General features: G+C 36.7%; 1 protein-coding gene across 3 annotated transcripts in view; it reads right to left on the bottom strand.

Moving 5' to 3' along the window:
- The window catches only part of TEX11 (testis expressed 11), a 298,719-nt gene that overhangs the window by 210,646 nt on the left and 68,284 nt on the right, over nucleotides 1-19,789 (bottom strand). For all 3 annotated transcript variants that reach the window (XM_073885803.1, XM_025888290.2, XM_073885802.1), the window contains exon 9: nucleotides 17,842-17,927. In XM_073885803.1, coding sequence (XP_073741904.1) covers nucleotides 17,842-17,927 — 86 coding nt within the window. The remainder of the gene's footprint in view (nucleotides 1-17,841; nucleotides 17,928-19,789) is intronic.

The following is a 19,789-nucleotide window of genomic DNA, read 5'->3' on the forward strand; positions in this document are numbered from 1 at the left end:
TACTCACCTAAAACCACAAAAGTCCCCTACCTCTCTGACAAATAAAATCTTTAAAAAAATAAATAAAGCCACAAAAGTCAGAAAAGGAGTGGAAGACAGTAGGAAAACCGAACAAGGGCAACAAAAAGAAAACAGTAATGAATATGGTAGATATTAATCCAACTATATCATCATCACTTTGAATTTCAATTGGTCTAAATACACCAATTAAAAGACAGAGACTGTCTTGCAACGGCATGGATGAAACTAGAGGTTATTATGCTAAACAAAAGTCAATCAGAGAAAGACAGTTATATGATCTCACTCATATGTGGAATTTAAGAAACAAAACAGAGGATCATATGGGAAGGGAGGGGAAAATAAAATAAGATGAAATCAGAGAGGGAGACAAACCATAAGAGACTCTTAATCATAGTAAACAAACTGAGGGTTGCTGGAGGGGAGAGAGGTTGGGGGATGGGGGATAGGGGATGGACATTAAGGAAGCCACATGATATAATGAGCACTGGGTATTATATAAGACTGACCAGTCACTGAACTCTACCTCTGAAACTAATAATACACTCTATGTTAATTAACTGAATTTAAATATGGGTGCCTGTGTGGCTCAGTTGGTTAAGCGTCTGCCTTCAGCTCAGGTCATGATCCCAGTAACCTGGGATGGAGCCCCACATGGGACTCCCTGCTCAGTGGGGAGCCTGCTTCTCCCTCTCCCTCTGCCATTCCCCCTGCTTGTGCTCTCCGGCTCTCTCTCTCTCTCTGTCAAATAAACAAATAAAATCTTTAAAATATACATGCAAAAACCCCAACTGAATGTTGTCTCTAAGAAATCCACTTTAGGGCGCCTGGGTGGCTCAGTTGGTTAAGCGACTGCCTTGGGCTCAGGTCATGATCCTGGAGTCCCGGGATCGAGTCCCACGTCGGGCTCCCTGCTTGGCAGGGAGTCTGCTTCTCCCTCTGATCCTCTTCCTTCTCGTGCTCTCTCTCTCTCATTCTCTCTCTCTCAAATAAATAAATAAAATCTTTAAAAATAAAAAAAAGAAATCCACTTTAAATATAAAGATACACAGATATTAAAAGTAAATAGATGAAGGAAAATATACCATGCTAATGCTATCCAAAGAAAGCAAGAGTAGGTATATTAATTTCAGACAGCAGAATTCAGAGTAAGGAAAAAATATCAGGGATAAAAAAGACTATAACATAATGATAAAAGGGTCAAATCTCCAGGAAGACCTAACAATTCTTAATGTGTATGAGCCTAACAGAGCATCAAACTGTGTGAGGCAAAAACTGATAGAACAGCAAGGAAAAATAGATAACTCTACTATCATTGTTAGATATTTCAATATCCCTCTCAGAAATAGAGCAGGCAAAAAAATCAGTAAGAACACAGCTGAAGTCAACAACAGTATCAATCAAATGGATGTAACTGACATCTATAGACTAGTACATCCAACAACAGCAAAATACACATTCTTACCAAGTTTATATGGAACATTCACCAAGCTAAACCACATTCTGAGCCATAAAACACACTTAAACAAATTTAGAAATACAGAAATCATATAAAGTCTGCTCTCAGACCACAACGGAATTAAAACAGAAGTAAATAATGGAAAGATAACTGAAAAATTCTAAAATGTGTGACTAAACAATACTCCTCTGTAAATAACACATGGGTCAAAGGAGAAATCTCAAAGTAAGTTCAAAAATACTTTGAACTAAATGAAAATGAATACACAACTTATCAAAATGTGTGAGATGCAGCAAAAGCAGTGCTTAGAGAAATATTTATATCATTGAGTATATATCAGAAAAGAAAAAAAGAAAATCTAAAATCAATAACCTAAGTTTCCACCTTAAGTAACAGAAAAAGACAAGCAAATCAAATCCAAAGAAAGCAGAATGAAAAAAAATGAGAAAAATTAGAGCAGAAATCATAAAATTAAAACAAGAAATCAAAAGAGATCAATAGAGAAAAATCAAGAGGTGCCTGGGAGGCTTGGTTGGTTAAGCCAAGGACTCTTGATTTCGGCTCAGGTCATGATCTCAGGATCCTGGGATCGGCCTGAGTTGGGCTCTGTGCTCATCAGGGAGTCGGCTTCTCTCCCTCTCCCTGTGCCCCTCCTTTCACTCACATGCTCGTGCATGTGTGCTCTCTCTCTAAGAAGTAAATCTTTAAAAAAAAACAAAAACAAAAATCAATGAAACCAACCACTAGTATTTGAAATAATCAGTAAAACTGATAAGCCTCCAGCCAGGCTAACTAAGAAAAAAAAGAGAGGACACAAACTATTAATATCAGAAATCAAAGAGGGGACATCACAACAGATACCATGAAAATTTAAAAGGGTAATAAAGAAATACTATAAATAACTCTATGCCCACAAATTTGATAACCTAGATTAAATGGACCAATTACTTGAAAAATACAAGCAGCCAAAACTCACACAAAAAGAAATAGTCTAGGGGCACCTGCGTGGCTCAGTCTAAGCGTCTCCCTTCAGCTCAGGTCATGATCCCGGGGTCCTGGGACCGAGCCCTGCGTCGGGTTCCCTGCTCAGTGGAGAGTCTGCTTCTCCCTCTCCCTCTGCCCCTCCACCCCTGCTCGTTCTCTCTTTCGCTCTCCATCTCAAATAAACAAATAAAATCTTAAAAAAAAAGAAATAGTCTAAATAGGCCCATAGCTATCAAAGAAATTGAGTCAAAAATTAACAACATTCCAAAACAGAAAGCACCAAGCCCAGATGTATTCACTGGTAAATTCTACTAAACATTTAAGGAAGAAGTTATACCAATTTTCTACAATCTCTTCACAATAGAAGCAGAAGGAATACTTCCTAACTAACTCATTCTATTAGGCCAGCATTACCCTAATAATACCCAAAACCAGTCAGACATTACAAGAAAACTATGAACCAATATATGTCATGAACATGGATGTAAAATCCTCAATAAAATATTAACAAATCAAACCCAAAATACAATTTTAAAAAACTATACATGATGACAAAGTGAGATTTATCTTAGGTATGCAAGACTGGTTCAACATTCTAAAGTTTCTATGGAGTGGCAAGAGATGAGAATAGTCAACATAATATTGCAGGACAGGACTGCCACTACATAACTTCAAGACTTACTATAAAGCTACAGCAACCGGGGCGCCTGGGTGGCTCAGTGGGTTAAGCATGTGCCTTCAGCTCAGGTCATGATCCCAGGGTCCTGAGATTGAGCCCCACATCGGGCTCCCTGCTCAGCAGGGTGTCTGCTTCTCCCTCTCCCTCTGCCCCTCCCCCTGCTTGGGCTCTCTCTCTCTCTCTAAGTAAATAAATAAAATCTTTAAAAAAAGCTACCACAATCAAGACAGTACATTATTACAGTCATCAAGGAATCGGCTAAAGAAAATACAAATGGATTAGTGGAACAGAATACAGCGCCCCCATAAATACATTCAACTGATCTTTGACAAAGGAGCAAAGGCAACAGAACAGAACAAAGATCATCTGTTCAACAAGTGATGCTGGAACAACTGGACATCCAAGAATCCAGACACAGACCTTACATCTTTCACAAAAACTAACTCAAAATGGAACACAGACCTAGATGTAAAGTGCAAAACTAAAACATCTAGAAGATAACAGGATAAAACCTAGATGATCCTGGGTATTGTGATGCCTTTTTATTTATTTATTTTATTTATTATTTATTTTTTTAAGTAGGCTCCATGCCCAATGTGGGGCTTGAACTCACGACCCTAAGATCAAGAGTCACATGCTCTCCCGAGTAATCCACCTGGGTGCCCCTGTGATGCCTTTTTAGATACAACACACCAAGGAAACAATCCATGAAAGAAATAATTGATAAGCTAGATTTCATTAAAATTTAAAACTTCTGAGATGCCTGGCCGGCTCAGTTGGTAGAACATGCAACTCTGGATCTCAGAGTTGTAAGTTCAAGCCCCATGTTGGGTGCAGAGATTACTTAAAAATAAAATCTTTAAATAAATAAAAATAAAATTAAAAACTTCTGCTTTGTGAAAGACACTATTAAGAGAATGGGAAGACAAGCCACAGATTCAGAGAAAATATTTGCAAAAGACACATATGATAAAGGACTGATATCCAAACTATACAAATAAAACCTCTTAAAACTCAACAGTAAAAAAAACAATCTAATTAAACCATGATCCAAAGTTCTTAACAAATACCTCACCAAAAAAGATGTACAGATGGCAAATAAGCCTATGAAAAAATGTTCCACATCTTATGTCATAAGGGAAATGCAAATTAAAACAAAAATTAAATACCAATACATACCTATCAGAATGGCCCAAGTCTAAAACACTAAGCCTAAAACACTGGTGAGAATATGGAGTAACAGAGCTCTCATACATTGCTGGTGGGAATACAAAATTGTACAGCCACTTTGCAAGACAGTTTGGTGGTTCCTTATAAAACTAAATATACGCTTACCACATGATCCAGCAATCACACTCCTTGGTATTTACCAAAAGGAATGGAAAACTTATATCCACACAAAAATCTGCATGTGGATGTTTATAGCAGCTTTATTCATAACTGACAAAACTTGGAAGCAAACAAGATGTCCTTCAGTAGAGAAACGGACAAATAAACTGTGGTACATCCAGACAGTGGAATATTATTCAGCACTAAAAATAAATGAGCTATCAGGGGCCTGGGTGGCTCAGTCAGTTGAGCATCTGCCTTCGGCTCAGTCGTGATCCAAGGGTCCTGGTATCAGGTCCTGTGTTGGGCTCCCTGCTCAGCAGGGAGCCTGCTTCTTCCTCTGCTCCTCCCCCCCCCGCCCCCCGCTCATGGTCTCTCTCTTCTCTCTCTCCCAAAAATAAATAAATAAAATCTTTTAAAAATAAATAAATAAATAAATGAGCTATCGAGACAAGAAAACACATGGAGGAAACTTAAATCATTATTACTAAGGGAAAAAAGCCAATCTGAAAAGGATGCATACTGTATGATTCCAACTATATGACATTCCAGAAAAGGCAAAACTATGGAGACCAAAAAGATCAGTGGTTGATAGAGTTTGGGGAAGAGAGGGATGAAGAGGCAGAACACAGAGGATTTTTAGGGAAGTGAAACTATTCTGTATGACACTAAAATGCTGTAATGGTAGGTATATGTCATTACACATTTGTCTAAACCTGTAGAATATACAACAGCAAGAGTGAACCCTGAGGTAAACCACAGAGTTGGGGGATTACGATGTGTCAATGTAAGTTCATCCTTAGAAAAAAAAAATGTACCATTCCGGGGAGAAATGTTGATTAGTGGGGAGGCTATGAATGTGCGGAATCAGGGGATATGTGGAAAATCTCTGTACCTCCCTCTCAATTGTGTTGTAAACCTAAAACTGCTCTAAAAAACATGTTTGTTTTAAGAAACCAAATTGTACGCATATTTGGGCGGTCTGAGAGATTGTGCACATGCCCGAGGCTGCCTCCTCAGGCACGATCAGAAAGGGAACCTACTAGCTATTAGCCCCTGGCTGAATGCAGGGTAAAATAATAAATTCACTGAACTGTGAAAACAACCTCTAAGACAAATACACATCCAACAGGAAAGGGTGACTATCTAACTGGTTAAGTGACCTTAAACACAACCCTTGACCAACAAGTAGCTTATGTGGATGCGAGGTGAAGCCTAGAAAGCCATAAAAAGACAAAAACAAGGGGAAAAACCCTGAGCAGGAACATTAGAGGTCACACACTGTGAGAAAAATAAACTTCACAGAATTAGTCCAGTCAAATAACCAAATAAATAAATGACCAAACAATTAAAATAATAATAAGTTCCATAAAGGTGGGAAACTGGTATCCAGACTTGCTGCAAGATATTATCAAAAATGTCTAGTTTTCAACAAAATATTACAACACATGCAATAAAACAGTAAAGTGGACTTATACAGAGGATAAAAGGAAGGCAATAGAAACTGCCTCTGAGAGGTCCCAGATGTTGCAGTTGGTAGAAAAATACTTCAAAGCAGCTATCATAAATATGTTTAAAGAACTATAGGAAAGCATATCTAAAGAATTAAAGGAAGGTATGATAACAATGATGCAAACAGAGAATAAGAGTATAACAATTAAATCACAGAAATTATAAAAAAGAACCAAGTGGAAATTCTGAAGTTGAAAAGTACAATAACTGAAATGAAAAATTCACTAGAGAGGCTCAATAGTAGATTTGAGCAGGCAAAAAAAAAGAATATATAAACTTGGAGATAGATTGATAGTGATTATACAAATCTGAGGAACAAACAGGAAAAAAAGAGTGGAAAAATAAGAACAGACCTTCAAAGACGTGTGGGACATCATACAGCACAACAACATATGTATGAGAATACCAGAAGGAGAGAAGCAAGAGAAAGAAACAGGAAATATATTCAAAAAAATAATGGTTGAAAACTTCCCAAATTTGAGGGGAAACAATAATCTACACATCCAAGAAGCTTAATGGGCTCCACGTAGGATCACACATACATGCACACACAAATCCATACCCAGACACATCATACTCCAATTACTGAAAGTCAAAGATAAACAGAAAATCTTGAAAGCAGTCAGAGAAAAATGATTCATCATTTCAAAGGAAACAAGATTAACAGCTAACTCTTCATCACATGATAATGGGTGCCAGAAAGCAGGGATGACGTATTTAAAGTGCTTAAAGAGAAAAAACTGTCAACTAAGAATCCCGTATCTAGAGAAACTATTTTTCAAAAGACTAACTAAATACATTCCCAGATAAACAAAAATTGAGAGAATTTCTTGCTGATCTGCCTTACAAGAAATACGAAAGAACATTCCTCAGGCTGAGAGCAAATGACACCAAACATTAATGTGAATTCATATGAAAAAAAGTTAGTAATTATTTAGATAATTATAAAAGACAATATGATTATATATTTCTTCTCATTTCCTTCCTTATTTAAAAAGCAACGATATAGGGCACCTGGGTGGCTCAGTTGGTTGAGCGGCTGCCTTCGGCTCAGGTCATGATCCTGGAGTCCCTGGATCGAGTCCCGCATCGGGCTCCCCGCTCAGCGGGGAGTCTGCTTCTCCCTCTGACCCTCCCCCCTCTCATGTGCTCTCTCTCTCTCATTCTCTCTGTCTCAAATAAATAAATAAAATCTTAAAAAAAAAAAAAAGCAACGATATAGATATCTATAAAACTTTATTGTTGGGGCATTGTACATGTAATATATTTTTACTATGACAACACAAAGAAGTGGGTGGGAATAAAGTTATAATTAGCGTAAGGAAATAACACCAAATGGTAACTTAAATCTACAGGAATTAAACGAAGACAACCAAAACTGATGAGAAGGCTAATATATAAAAAGAGTCTATAAAAATATTTATGCTCTCCTTTTTTCTCTCGTCTTCCTTAAAATACATAAGATTATATAAAGCAATAATTATAACCACATATTATTGAGTTTTTAAACATATAGAGACATAACTTATATAATTACAATAGCAAAAAAAGGAATAAGGAATAGCTACATAGAAGTAAAACTTCTTTCAGTAGAAAGTTAATATAAATCTGAAGTAACTTCTAATAAATTAAGATGTATATTGTAACCCTAGAACAACCATAAGGAAAGTAACACAAAGAATATATAATTTTAAAAACTAACCAATTTAAATGGTATACTATAAGATATCCATTTATGAGATCCAGCAATTCTACTCCTAGGTATACATACAAAAGAAGTGAAAGCAGGGACTCAAGCAGATACTTATACACCAAAGTTTATAGTCACATTATTCATAATAACAAAAAAGATGGAGGGGCGCCTGGGTGACTCAGTCGGTTAAACGTCTGCCTTCAGCTCAGAGCATGATCCCAGGGTCCTGGGATCAAGCCCCACATCGGGCTCCCTGCTCAGTGGGGAGCCTGCTCCTCCCTCTCCATCTGCCTCTCTCCCCCTCTGCCTGCTGCTCCCCCTGCTTGAATCACTTTCTCTCTGTCAAATAAATAAATAAAATATTTTTAAAAAAAAGATAGCAACAACCCAAGTGTTCATCACGTGCTGAATGGATAAACAAAATGTGTTAAATCCATAAAATGGAATATTATTCACCCATAAAAAGAATGAAATATTGATATTCTACAACATGGATAAACCTTGAAAACATGCTAATAAGCCAAACACAAAAGGACAAATATTGTATGACTTTACTCATATGAGGAACCTAGAAAATGCCAAGTCATAGAGATAGAAAGTAGAATACAGGTTACCAGGGGTGAGAGGATTGGGGAGTTATTGTTTAATGCATACAGAATTTGTTTCGGAGGAAAGCATTCTAGAAATAGACAGTGGTAATGTTTATATGACATTGTGAGTATACTTAATGCCACTGAATTGTACACTTAAAAATGGTTAAAATGGTATGTATATTTTACCACAATAAAGTAAATTATTGGTAAAAAAAAAAAAAAGAATGATGTTCTCATACATGTAGCAACATGGATGATCCTTGAAAATATTCTAAGTGAAATAAGCCAGACACAAAAAGACAAATATTGTATGATTCCGCTCACATGAAATATCTAAGATAGGCAAATTCAGAGATATTAAGGAGATTAGAGATTATCAGGGACGGGGGAAGGGGGAAGGAGAAACGGGGAGTTAGCGTTCAAAAGTTACAGAATTTCTGGGACGCCTGGGTGGCTCAGTCGTTGAGCATCTGCCTTCGGCTCAGGTAATGATCCCAGGGTCCTGGGATCGAGCCCCGCATCGGGCTCCCTGCTCAGTGGGAAGCCTGCTTCTCCCTCTCCCACTCCTCTTGCTTGTGTTCCCTTTCTCACTGTGTCTCTCTCTGTCAAATAGATAAAATCTTTAAAAAAAAAAAAAAGCCAAAAGTTACGGAATTTCTTTTTTTTTTTTTTCCTAAAGATTTTACTTATTTATTTGACAGAGAAAGACACAGTCAGAGAGGGAACACAAGCAGGGGGAGTGGGAGAGGGAGAAGCAGGCTTCCCACTGAGCAGGGAGCCCGATGCAGGGCTCGATCCCAGGACCCTGGGACCATGCTCTGAGCCAAAGGCAGACGCTTAATGACTGAGCCACCCAGGTGCCCCAAAAGTTATGGAATTTCTATTTGAGGTGATGAAAAAAGTTTTTAAAATTGATTGTAATGATGGTTGAACAACACTGGGAATGTAATTAATCCCCCTGAATTATACACTTAAAATAATTAAAACAGCAAATTTTATGTTGTATATATTCATTACAACAAAAAATAAATTAATTTTCTAAAGATATTCACTTAAAGTAGTAAAGGAGGAAAAGAGAGAATAGGTAGTCATGAGACATGACATGACATGACAAAAAGCAAAATGTCAGATATAATCCAACAATATCAACATTAAAAGGCTGAATGGATTAAACAATAAAATCAAATGGCAGAGATTTTCAGACTGGATTTTTTAAAAAGATCCAACTGTATGCTGTTGACACGAAACACACTAATTTTTTCTAATATTTATTTATTTGAGAGAGAGAGCTCACACGCGGGGGTGGGGGGCAGAGAGGGAGGGAGAGAGAAACTCTGCAGACTCCGCACTGAGCGTGGAGCCTGAGGCAGGGCGCAATCTCACAACCCTGAAATCATGACCTGAGCTGACACCAAGAGTCGGGACGCTTAACCAACTGCGCCACCCAGGCACCCTGACAAAAAACACACTTTAAATTCAAACATACAAAGAGGTTGAGAGTAAAGAATGGAAAAAGACATACTGTGTAAACAGCAACCTAAGAACACTACAGTGGTTACACTAATATTAGACAAAATAGACCTTAAGATGAAAAATGTTACTAGAGATAAAGAGGGATATTTTAAAATGATAAAAGAGCAAATCCATTAGTAAGATATAACAAAAACACATATAAACCTAACAAGAGAGCCCCCCAAAATACATAAACAAAAGTTGACAAAACTGAATGGAAAGATATATAATTCAACAATGACGGCAGAGGATTTCAATACCCCACTTTCTTTTTTTCTTTTTAAAGACTTTATTTATTTATTTGACACAGAGAGAGAGATAGTGAAAGTAGCAACACAAACAACACAGTGGGAGAGGGAGAAGCAGGTTTTCCGCTGAGCAGGGAGCCCGATGTGGGGCTCGATCCCAGGACCCTGGGATCATGACCTGAGTTGAAGGCAGACGCTTAACAACTGAGCCACCCAGGCACCCAATACCCCACTTTCAATAACAGACAAGACAACTAGGCAGAGCATCAAAAAGGATACAGAAGACTTGAACAACACTATATACCTACTAACCTAAAAGACATCTATATCATACTCCACCCAATAATAGCAGACTACACCCTCTTCTAAAGTGCACAGAGAACATTCTTCAGAATAGAACATATTCAAAAGCCTCAGTAAATTTAACAGAACTGAAGTTATAGAAAGTATGTTCCCCACCTACATGAAATTAAATTAGAAATCAAGAAGTTACGTGGAAATTAAACAACACATTCCTAAATAACCAATGAGTCAAAGAATAAATCACAAGAGATTAGAAAATAGCTTGAGCTGAGTGAACAAGAAAATACAACATACCAAAATTTATGGGACGGAAAACAATGGTTAAAGGAAATTTTATACCTATAACAATATTAAGAGAAGTAAGATCTCAACCTTCCATGTTAGGAAAATGGAACAGAAAGAGCAAACTAAATCTAAAGCAAGCATGGACGGGAAAAGACATAAAAGATTACAGCAGGAATTAAATGAAATAACTGAAAAACAATAGAGAAAAACCAATAAAAGCAAAAGTTGATGCTTTGAAAAGAGCCAACAGACTGGCAAACCTTTAGCTAGACTGACCAAGAAGAGAGAAGACTCATACTAGTCAAAATCAGGAATCAAAGAGGGAACCTCATTACTGAACTTTGGAGAAAGACTATTCCTAAAAGACTGGAGATCTAGGGTCCCAACTAAGTGCCACTGTATAAATCTCTCTAAATGTATGCTTCCCTATCTATACAAGATGAAATTGATCTATACCAGTCATTTTTAAACTGTAAGCAAGTGAATCACTTTTTTCAAACAAAATCTTGCATCGACATACTACTTACCAAAATTAATGCCTAACTTCTCTGAATCAAGATGGGTGTGTTAGAGAATTGTGGCTACATCTCCTTTTTCCCTTAATGGAGATTCTGAAAAGCTGTTCTGGCAGAACCAGAGAGCACCAGAGAACACAGTTCCTAAATTACTGAACTAGATCTGTAAAGAATCTTACAGCTCTGTTAGCTTTAGTAAATTATCTTGTTAAAACTGCTGTTATACAATTCATTATATTTCCACAAGATGGTGCTAATACATTCCATTTACCATTAAAATAGGTCTTGCATATGATTTTTATAGTTAATAATTTATCAGTCTATGATTATATAATACCCTTAACTTTTCAAAGTCCTATTATGTTCCTTATGGCATCTTTATTACAAGCCTGTGACACAGATAATACTGTACCCATTTTTCAGACAGACATTGCAGCACATTATTAGGTGAGTGACCCAAGGTCACACAATTGATTAGTAACAGATTTTCTACTGCTAGCTCTGTGATCATTCCTTAGATCACATTGCCTGACTATAAATAATATTGTCAAATTCTCAAGGTCTTGGGCTGAGAACAAAGGGAAAATAAAGGGATGAGCATTAAGTAGCACTGAAACTGATACAAATTTCCCCTGGGCTCATACAGTGAATCATTAATATTTGTGCAGAAAACATATTTATATTTCCTTTGTTATTTCCTTATTAGAAGACCTCTGGTGGGGCACCTGCCTGGTTCAGTCAGTAGAGCATGCAACTCCTGATCTCAGGGTTGTAGGTTCGAGCCCCACCTGTTGTGTGTGTAGGGATTACTTAAAAAAGAATCTTCTTTAAAAAAAAAAAAAGACCTCTGGTGATATATATTCCTATATACAACCATAATAAAGACTAGGCAGTGATAAATAAAAATACCTCATAAATACTGTCCCTATTGTAAACATAATACCTATTTTAAACCCAACATGGAAATTACATAATCTGGTTCACCAACTCTAAGCGCTATAAATTTAGAAAACAGTAGTATAATTTTTGCTGAATTCTCCTCTTTTGATTCAATGAGAGATACAAGAAGTTTTATAGGAGCAGGAAAGAAACACACTTCACTTGAGGATACTACGCACAGGGTAAAAACTATTCCTAACTCACATTAGCTACCGAGGCAAGTTTTAGATTAACTTTAGAGAAATTAAAAGTAGTGTTAGAAGAGGAGCTCCAAAATTATTCCTACTCTAATATACCGTCTACCCAATTATTTATTCACATCCAAAAAATCTAGCAACACTAAGTTTAGGTTGGGAAGTTTTTTAAAGAAAATATAAACTCTAATTATGGTCTCAGAAGGATGCTGAAGAAATCGTGCTTTCTTTGGATTCTGAAGGGGAAAAGGCAGCACAAAGCTCTCACACAAGGAGTTGAAAAATATTCTCAATTTAACCTACAAAGGACTCTTCAGGAATCTTTAAGCAGTCTCTGACCTGTAGGTCAAAGAAAGTAGGGTCATTTTTATTTCATTTATTAAGATCAATTAGATTATTTTTTATAGAACACCTTCAGGGTTTTATCCAATTCTCCATGATTTTGTCCAATTCAAATGTCTTCAGTCATTTTCCCGATTTACCTCACTGTCTCTAACAAGAGATCAGCAATTAGGAATTGTCCTATGTATAGTCTTTGGCTTAGTTTTGTTCCATTTATTTTCCTTATTTACAGTCCATTTTTAAAAAACTCCTCAATTCCTTAAATCCTCCAAATGCATTTCAATGATTCTCATGTCTTCCTTGTCATTTAACATATTAAAAGACCTTTTAAAAACTGTGAAAAAAAATTATAAAAACATAAAGTAAAATGTTAATAATGAGCATTTATGAATGTGGGATTACAAAGGACTTTTACTTAACACATTATATATTTTTGTAACATTTAAATTTTTATAATTAGCACATACAACTTTTATCAGCGAAGAAATTTTAAACATTTTTACTATATCACTTTCATTTTAACTGTTCTCCCCTAAATTTAATTTGCCACAATTACAAAATAGGTCTTCTTTTTTTATTATTATTTTTATTTTTTTTTAAAGATTTTTATTTATTTGAGAGAGAGAGAATGAGAGATAGAGAGCACGAGAGGGAAGAGGGTCAGAGGGAGAAACAGACTCCCTGCTGAGCAGGGAGCCTGATGTGGGACTCGATCCCGGGACTCCAGGATCATGACCTGAGCCGAAGGCAGTCGCTTAACCAACTGAGCCACCCAGGCACCCACAAAATAGGTCTTCTTACAGCAAAAGGAAAAAAGTGAGCCTCCCAAGTGTGTACCAGTCAGCAGCTCCAAGTAACACAGTTGAATTAGAACTACTAGAAATAAAAGAAAAATCATCTGTGATTAAGAATATGACTAAGGTTTTGCGATTAAGGCATTTTCCTTCCAGGGAGAAAAAAAATCTGCAAAATCTCTGCAGTAAATCAATGTAACCCCAAAGCCTTTTGAGTTAGACTTACTTGTATTTGTTTGGTTTACAAGTGCTTCTTTTATTTTCTTTTTAAAGATTTTATTTATTTATTTGACACAGAGAGAGAGATAGCGAGAGAGAGAGAGAGAAAGAGCACAAGCAGGGGGAGCGGCAGGCAGAGGGAGAAGCAGGCTTCCTGCATGAGCAGGGAGCCTGATGTGGGGCTCGATCCCAGGACTCTGGAATCATGACCTGAGCTGAAGGCAGCGGTTTAACCAACTGAGCCACCCAGGCGCCCCACAAGTGCTTCTTTTAGAATACTAACTCATCACTGTGCAATTTCTGTATACCTTTTATAAAAAGCCAAATTCAGCATAATATATGTCCCAATTATCAGGACGTTAAAAGATAAAGACTAAATTTAAATGCCACCAGGGCAACTGAAATCCCCTAGACTGTGAAGAAAGACAGTTCTATATCACTAATCTCTTCCCATCTACTTATGCTTGTCTTCTGCTAGAAGCCGACACAGGAGCTCAATATAGCAAGAATTACAAAAGGGGTGGGGCAGCAAAGTTTATTTCTTTTTTTAGTAATCTCTACACCCAACGTAGGGGTTGAACCCATGACCCTGAGATCAAGAGTCACATGCTCTTCCCCCTGAGGCAGCCAGGTGCCCCCCAAAATGCATCTTATTAAACAAAAAACCTCTTAAATATATTTCCAATACTAGCATTCTGATTTCAAAGGTCTGAAATTTTATATTTAACAGAGTCCTAACTAAATTTGTCATTGAATACATCGAGGCAGGTACCCTGATGCCTACAGTAAAGTAAGCTAAAGGATTCCCAATTCCATTCATAATTACACCAGCCTTCTCTTAATCCATGGCATCTCTAATAAGGGGACGTGATCAAAAGAGTGTGGTAGAAAAAAGCAAGAACAGCAGCTGTTCATGAACTTTTCTTACCAAAAGAAAAGGCAGGGGGAGACAAAAACTGAAAAAGGTCCTGAACTGAGTGAGATCTGTTAACAAGAACTGAGGGACAGAAAAGAGTTTTATAAACAATACCCACCACCACCCTTTTATGTTCTAGGCTTCTATTTCAACAAAATTCTAATATACTATAGCAATTTTGATATGTTATCATTTGTGTAAAACTGGAGTTTTTCCTTTTAAGAGTGAACAGGTACTTTCAAACTGCATATAACCTCTACCTTAAGATATTCACTGTTTACCAAAGACTTAAGCCTGTAGAAAGTACACTCTCCATTGCCTCCTTCTGGTGTAAAATTTACAGAGACAGATGCTTAATTAGCAGCTATTCATTTCTACCGTATCACCAACTGCTCCCAATAGTCTTCTTAATACATGGATAATTAAAGCACAAAGAAAAACTGTTCCAAAGATAAGCAGTATGACAGAAAATGTGTGTGTTTGTCTTTATAATATAGTTACCTGGGAAGTCAACAAGTAATCCACGTTTGATTTCACTGTGATAAAGTTTAGAACTAAACTAGTGGGCTTGCCACATTAGTGTTCATTTACAGTAAAGAGCAAACATGTCACCTAGAAATAGCAGCAACAGCTACCCTTTGCTGACCAGTTTCTGTTTCCCAAGCAAGATATTGAACACTCTACAACACATGCATCAACATATTAAAGCTGTACAGTAATTCTAAAAAGTAGGTTTCACAGTATTACCAGTTTCACACTGATGTCATAGTTGGCTCAAATTTTGATTGAGTTGATCTAATACTAGAAAGACTATCCACTGTGCTAAAATTCCTACTGTTAATAACACTGATAATTATTTTTGCCTCTTTTAAAACACATTAAAATGTACTTTTTCAGGGCATTTGAAAATACTTCACCAAGATATTTTTATATCCCCAAAAGAGGTAGAAAATATAATCAGGCAGAGATTAAAATCATATATAATAACTAGAGTTTAAGTTTTTTTTAATTTAAGTTTTTCCTGGTTTCTCTAATCTCATTCTAATGACAAGAACACAAAAGACTCAAAATATAATGGTGCTCTATAAATTTATAATATAGATTTTGATGAAAATCTGACTGTGGGTCAAATGATATTCCTAAAAATATAGCCACTAAACATACATTAAAAATCTGATTTAGCCAGCTGATGATATGTATGTCAATCATCCTGTCACCATCAAATTTTTCTTCTGTAAGGTTTTCTAAAAATAGTAACGACAGAGAAGACATCAACAACCCATGGCATATGTGAAAATGGCCTACATAGGCCACTTTAAGCCTCAGCTTATTCTTATGACCATTTCCTAGAAAACATTCCCTCTCATTCTTGGCATAAACTCCAAGCTTACCTCCACAGTTTTAAGTTTCCAGAAGCCACCCATGGCACCAGGATGTTTTGGGAGGCGGGGGGGGGGGGACAGGGGAGAGGTATTTTTTTTTTAATTTCTTTTGTCCTCCTCATCCCTGTCTTCTTGGCATACTAGTTTTTTGATAGGTTGATGCCATAAACTTTGTACCCCCCAATACTGCCAAATCCTGTAACAAAACTCACTTATCATTCACTTCATAAAAAGGTTCATTTAAACGAAACCTGTTGTAAAACCTGTGCTAAACTACTCAGTTCCTTTGATTATATATGAAATAATTCAATTTATTAAAATGCAATTTTATAATAACTTCAGGTACATTTCACTTGTGTGAAACATTCTAAATTGAGTCAAGTATAACTCATAACTTCATAAGCCTGTTCTGCTAGGCATAGTTCTTCATAGAGTTTGATCAATCTTTAGGCTCTAAAAAGTCTTTTACAGGGACGCCTGGGTGGCTCAGGCTATTAAGCATCTCCCTTCAGCTCAGGTCATGATCCCAGGGTCCTGGGATCGAGCCCCACATCAGGCCCCTTGTTCAGCGGGCAGCCTGCTTCTCCCTGTGCTGCTCCCCCTGCTTGTGCTCTCTCTCTCTGACAAATAAATTTTAAAAATCTTTAGAAAAAGTCTTTTACATAAAAAAGTTATTTGCATAAATATTTTGTTAGGGATATATATACCTGTGATTACTATAATCTCAAAGACCGTATTTGCATTTATTTCATTAATGGCAAATGTAATTTTTCACAACAGTTAAACCAACCCTGAGAGTATCTCCAAATAACCAGAACTAACCCTATACTCACAATGGAGAAACATTTAGTGAATTGATTTGATATATTTTATTCCATAATCCCCTGATATTCAAAGTACCTTATGTGACATCTCCAGAAAAATATATTTTTCACATAAATTCATTTAACTAGCAATTACTGAATATCTACTATGTGTCAGAACCTGTGCTGTGCCTAAGTGTTCAGTGAAAGACAGGGTTCTTGCATATAGTTGCTACACTTTTACATTATTCCCTTGATACTTCCAGATTCAACACAATAGTACAAATATTAGTATAATACTGATCATACAGTAAGTGCTAAATATACTTATTGATATTAAAATAGCAGAATCACTTAATAATAACAATTTAGCTGATCCTGATCCTACTCTTCACCCATCCACCTGTATACTCTGGGGTTGGCAGAGAGCAATATGTAACAAAGTAAAAGAAAAATTCATATTCTTTTTTTTTAAGATTTTCTTTTATTTGTTTGTCAGAGAGGGAGCAAGCATGCACAAGCACGGGGAGTGGCAGGCAGAGGGAGAAGCAGGCTCCCCGCTGAGCAGGGAGCCTGATGCGGGACTCGATCCCAGGACCCTGGGATGATGACCTGAGCCGAAGGCAGACGCTTAACCGACTGAGCCACCCAGGCGTCCCGAAAAATTCATATTCTTGATAGAGATATGAAGGAGGAATGAAAGAAGAACATACTCTTGTGTTTTATTAAGAATAGAATACATTTTCGGGACGCCTGGGTGGCTCAGTCGGTTAAGCGTCTGCCTTCGGCTCAGGTCATGATCCCAGGGTCCTGGGATCGAGTCCCGCACTGCACTCCCTGCTCGGCGGGGGGGGCTGCTTCTCCCTCTGCCTCTGCCTCTCTCTCTCTCTGTCTCTCATGAATAAATAAATAAAATCTTTTAAAAAAAAGAATAGAATACATTTTCCTATCAACTGACAACATGTAAGAATAAACAACACATATTAAAGGAATAAATAAATTTAGCATATTGGCATTTGAAGTCAGAGAATGTTTAAACTGACAAAGTACCACATAATAAGTAGTTACTGAACTGTATGATGATATCCCTAAATTCACATTCACTAATTTTGTTTGTATTACCTAAGCCAGAAAGAACTTTCTTCATATTTATTCTGCTTGTGGGTTTCTACTCCAAAGTTGTAACAGAGAATGTGAAGATATCCAGCCTGCAATGAAAAAAAAAAGTCAGAGTCATGATTTTTTTTAACATTAAAAAATCTGTAACAGTTCAAGAGTCTTTAAGACATACTTAAAGTATTCTGTACATCAAAATAACCCACTATTCCTTATTAAAACCTCCCAAATTATCTAAAGAGGAGCTACAAAATATTCAGTTTGGGATAATAGTTATATATGGAAAAGTAATACATTACTGTTAGAACTTGAAAGGTACTTTGTAACAGGAAATGGGAAACCTAACCATTGCCCAGCAAAAGGACAACCTCCTTTGTAGGTTGCCAGATCCAGTAAGAGGCATTAGATCAGTGAGTACAGTCAAAGAAAAACATCACCATAAAAGGGGATTTTTTTTTTCAAAATCAAGACTTTAAAAAATTCTAAAGTTCTAAAAATTGTCCAATACACTGTCTAGTCATAGGACATATTTAGGGATAGTTTAATGAACCCTCTTTGACAACAAAAATTTCCTTTACATAAATTACCACTGAGATAAAAATAGGAACAAGTATGTGAATGGTGCCATAGGAAAATACTTTTCATGGATTATCAGCATCTCAGTCCCTGCATCAATGCCATACCTTACATAATTTTCACCTGCCAAAATACTGGGGAATGGCTTGAGAAAAACTGTAAAATTCTAATAACTTATCCAAATATCCCTTCAGTATTTACAGACACCATCTACCAGAATCTGATTATACCCATATAATGGAGTCCTTTATAAATTTTACCTGAGTAAGACTACAGAAGCAGATCTTCAATTAAGAATCCAAGATCTGAGGCAAGTTATTCATAAGTAATGTGTAAAGACCTGTCTTCCTTCAAAAAAAGTTTCCTTCTGAATTATAGTACATTCAGAAAGAAATTCAATATGCATGCCTGAGCACTTCAGACCTACTGTATATTTGAATCTAAAATAAAGAATAGTCTTGGTAATGTGGGTCTGGCAAGAATCCAGAAGTATTTAAATGCATTCTTGACATTTCAGCAGAAAAAGCTTAACTCATTACATGCCCCAGATCCCATAGGTTCACACAGGGCCACACCAATTATACAGCTATACTGTAATAATGCAGCTCACATCCACTCGCTGCAGAGAGGCCTGTAACTAACTTGCACAGAAGAAAATGGAAAATAAAACTTTCGACTAACATCTAAGTGTATTAAGTCTTTATTCAGTTTCCCCAGGATTTGTCTTTGCCCTCACAAAACCTTCAAGTGTACTTACATTAAATGCTACTTCCTAGGGGGAAAAAAGAATGCAAAATAATAACAAACTTACACCAACAAAGCTATAAAATACTAAAATATCTTTTAAGAGAACCACAGTGTATTTTCAATGTAATGACAAAAAAACAAAATCTTTTAACTACCAATACTGTTCCATGCACACAATCATTTATACATTAAATAATAAATATTTACTAAGCATCTCCTATCTTTCAGGCACGATTTTAGTCATTACAGATAACTCAGTGAACAAAACAGAGAAAAATCCCTGCCCTCACGACACATTTCTAACAGGGTATAAAGTACTAAGATTCATAAGAATATCTCTTTAAAAATATCTTCCCAGGGCACCTGGGTGGTTCAGTTGGTTAAGCGTCTGCCTTCAGCTCAGGTCATGACCCTGAGGTACTGGGACTGAGTCAGGCTCCCTGCTCAGTGGAGAGAGAGCCTGCTTCTCCTCTCCCTCTGCCACTCCCCCCTCCTTGTGCTCTCTCCCGATCTCTCTCTCTGGCTTAATCTCAAATAAAATCTTAACAGAAACAAAAAATAAAAAATAAAAATATCTTCCCAGCCTTCCATGGCGTGCTAACCTCTCATTTTGCAAGCAATACACAATGGC

Source organism: Callorhinus ursinus, unplaced genomic scaffold (assembly GCF_003265705.2).
Source record: "Callorhinus ursinus isolate GAN/ISIS: 27379988/994484 unplaced genomic scaffold, GSC_fseal_2.0 scaffold66, whole genome shotgun sequence".
NCBI lineage: Eukaryota > Metazoa > Chordata > Mammalia > Carnivora > Otariidae > Callorhinus > Callorhinus ursinus.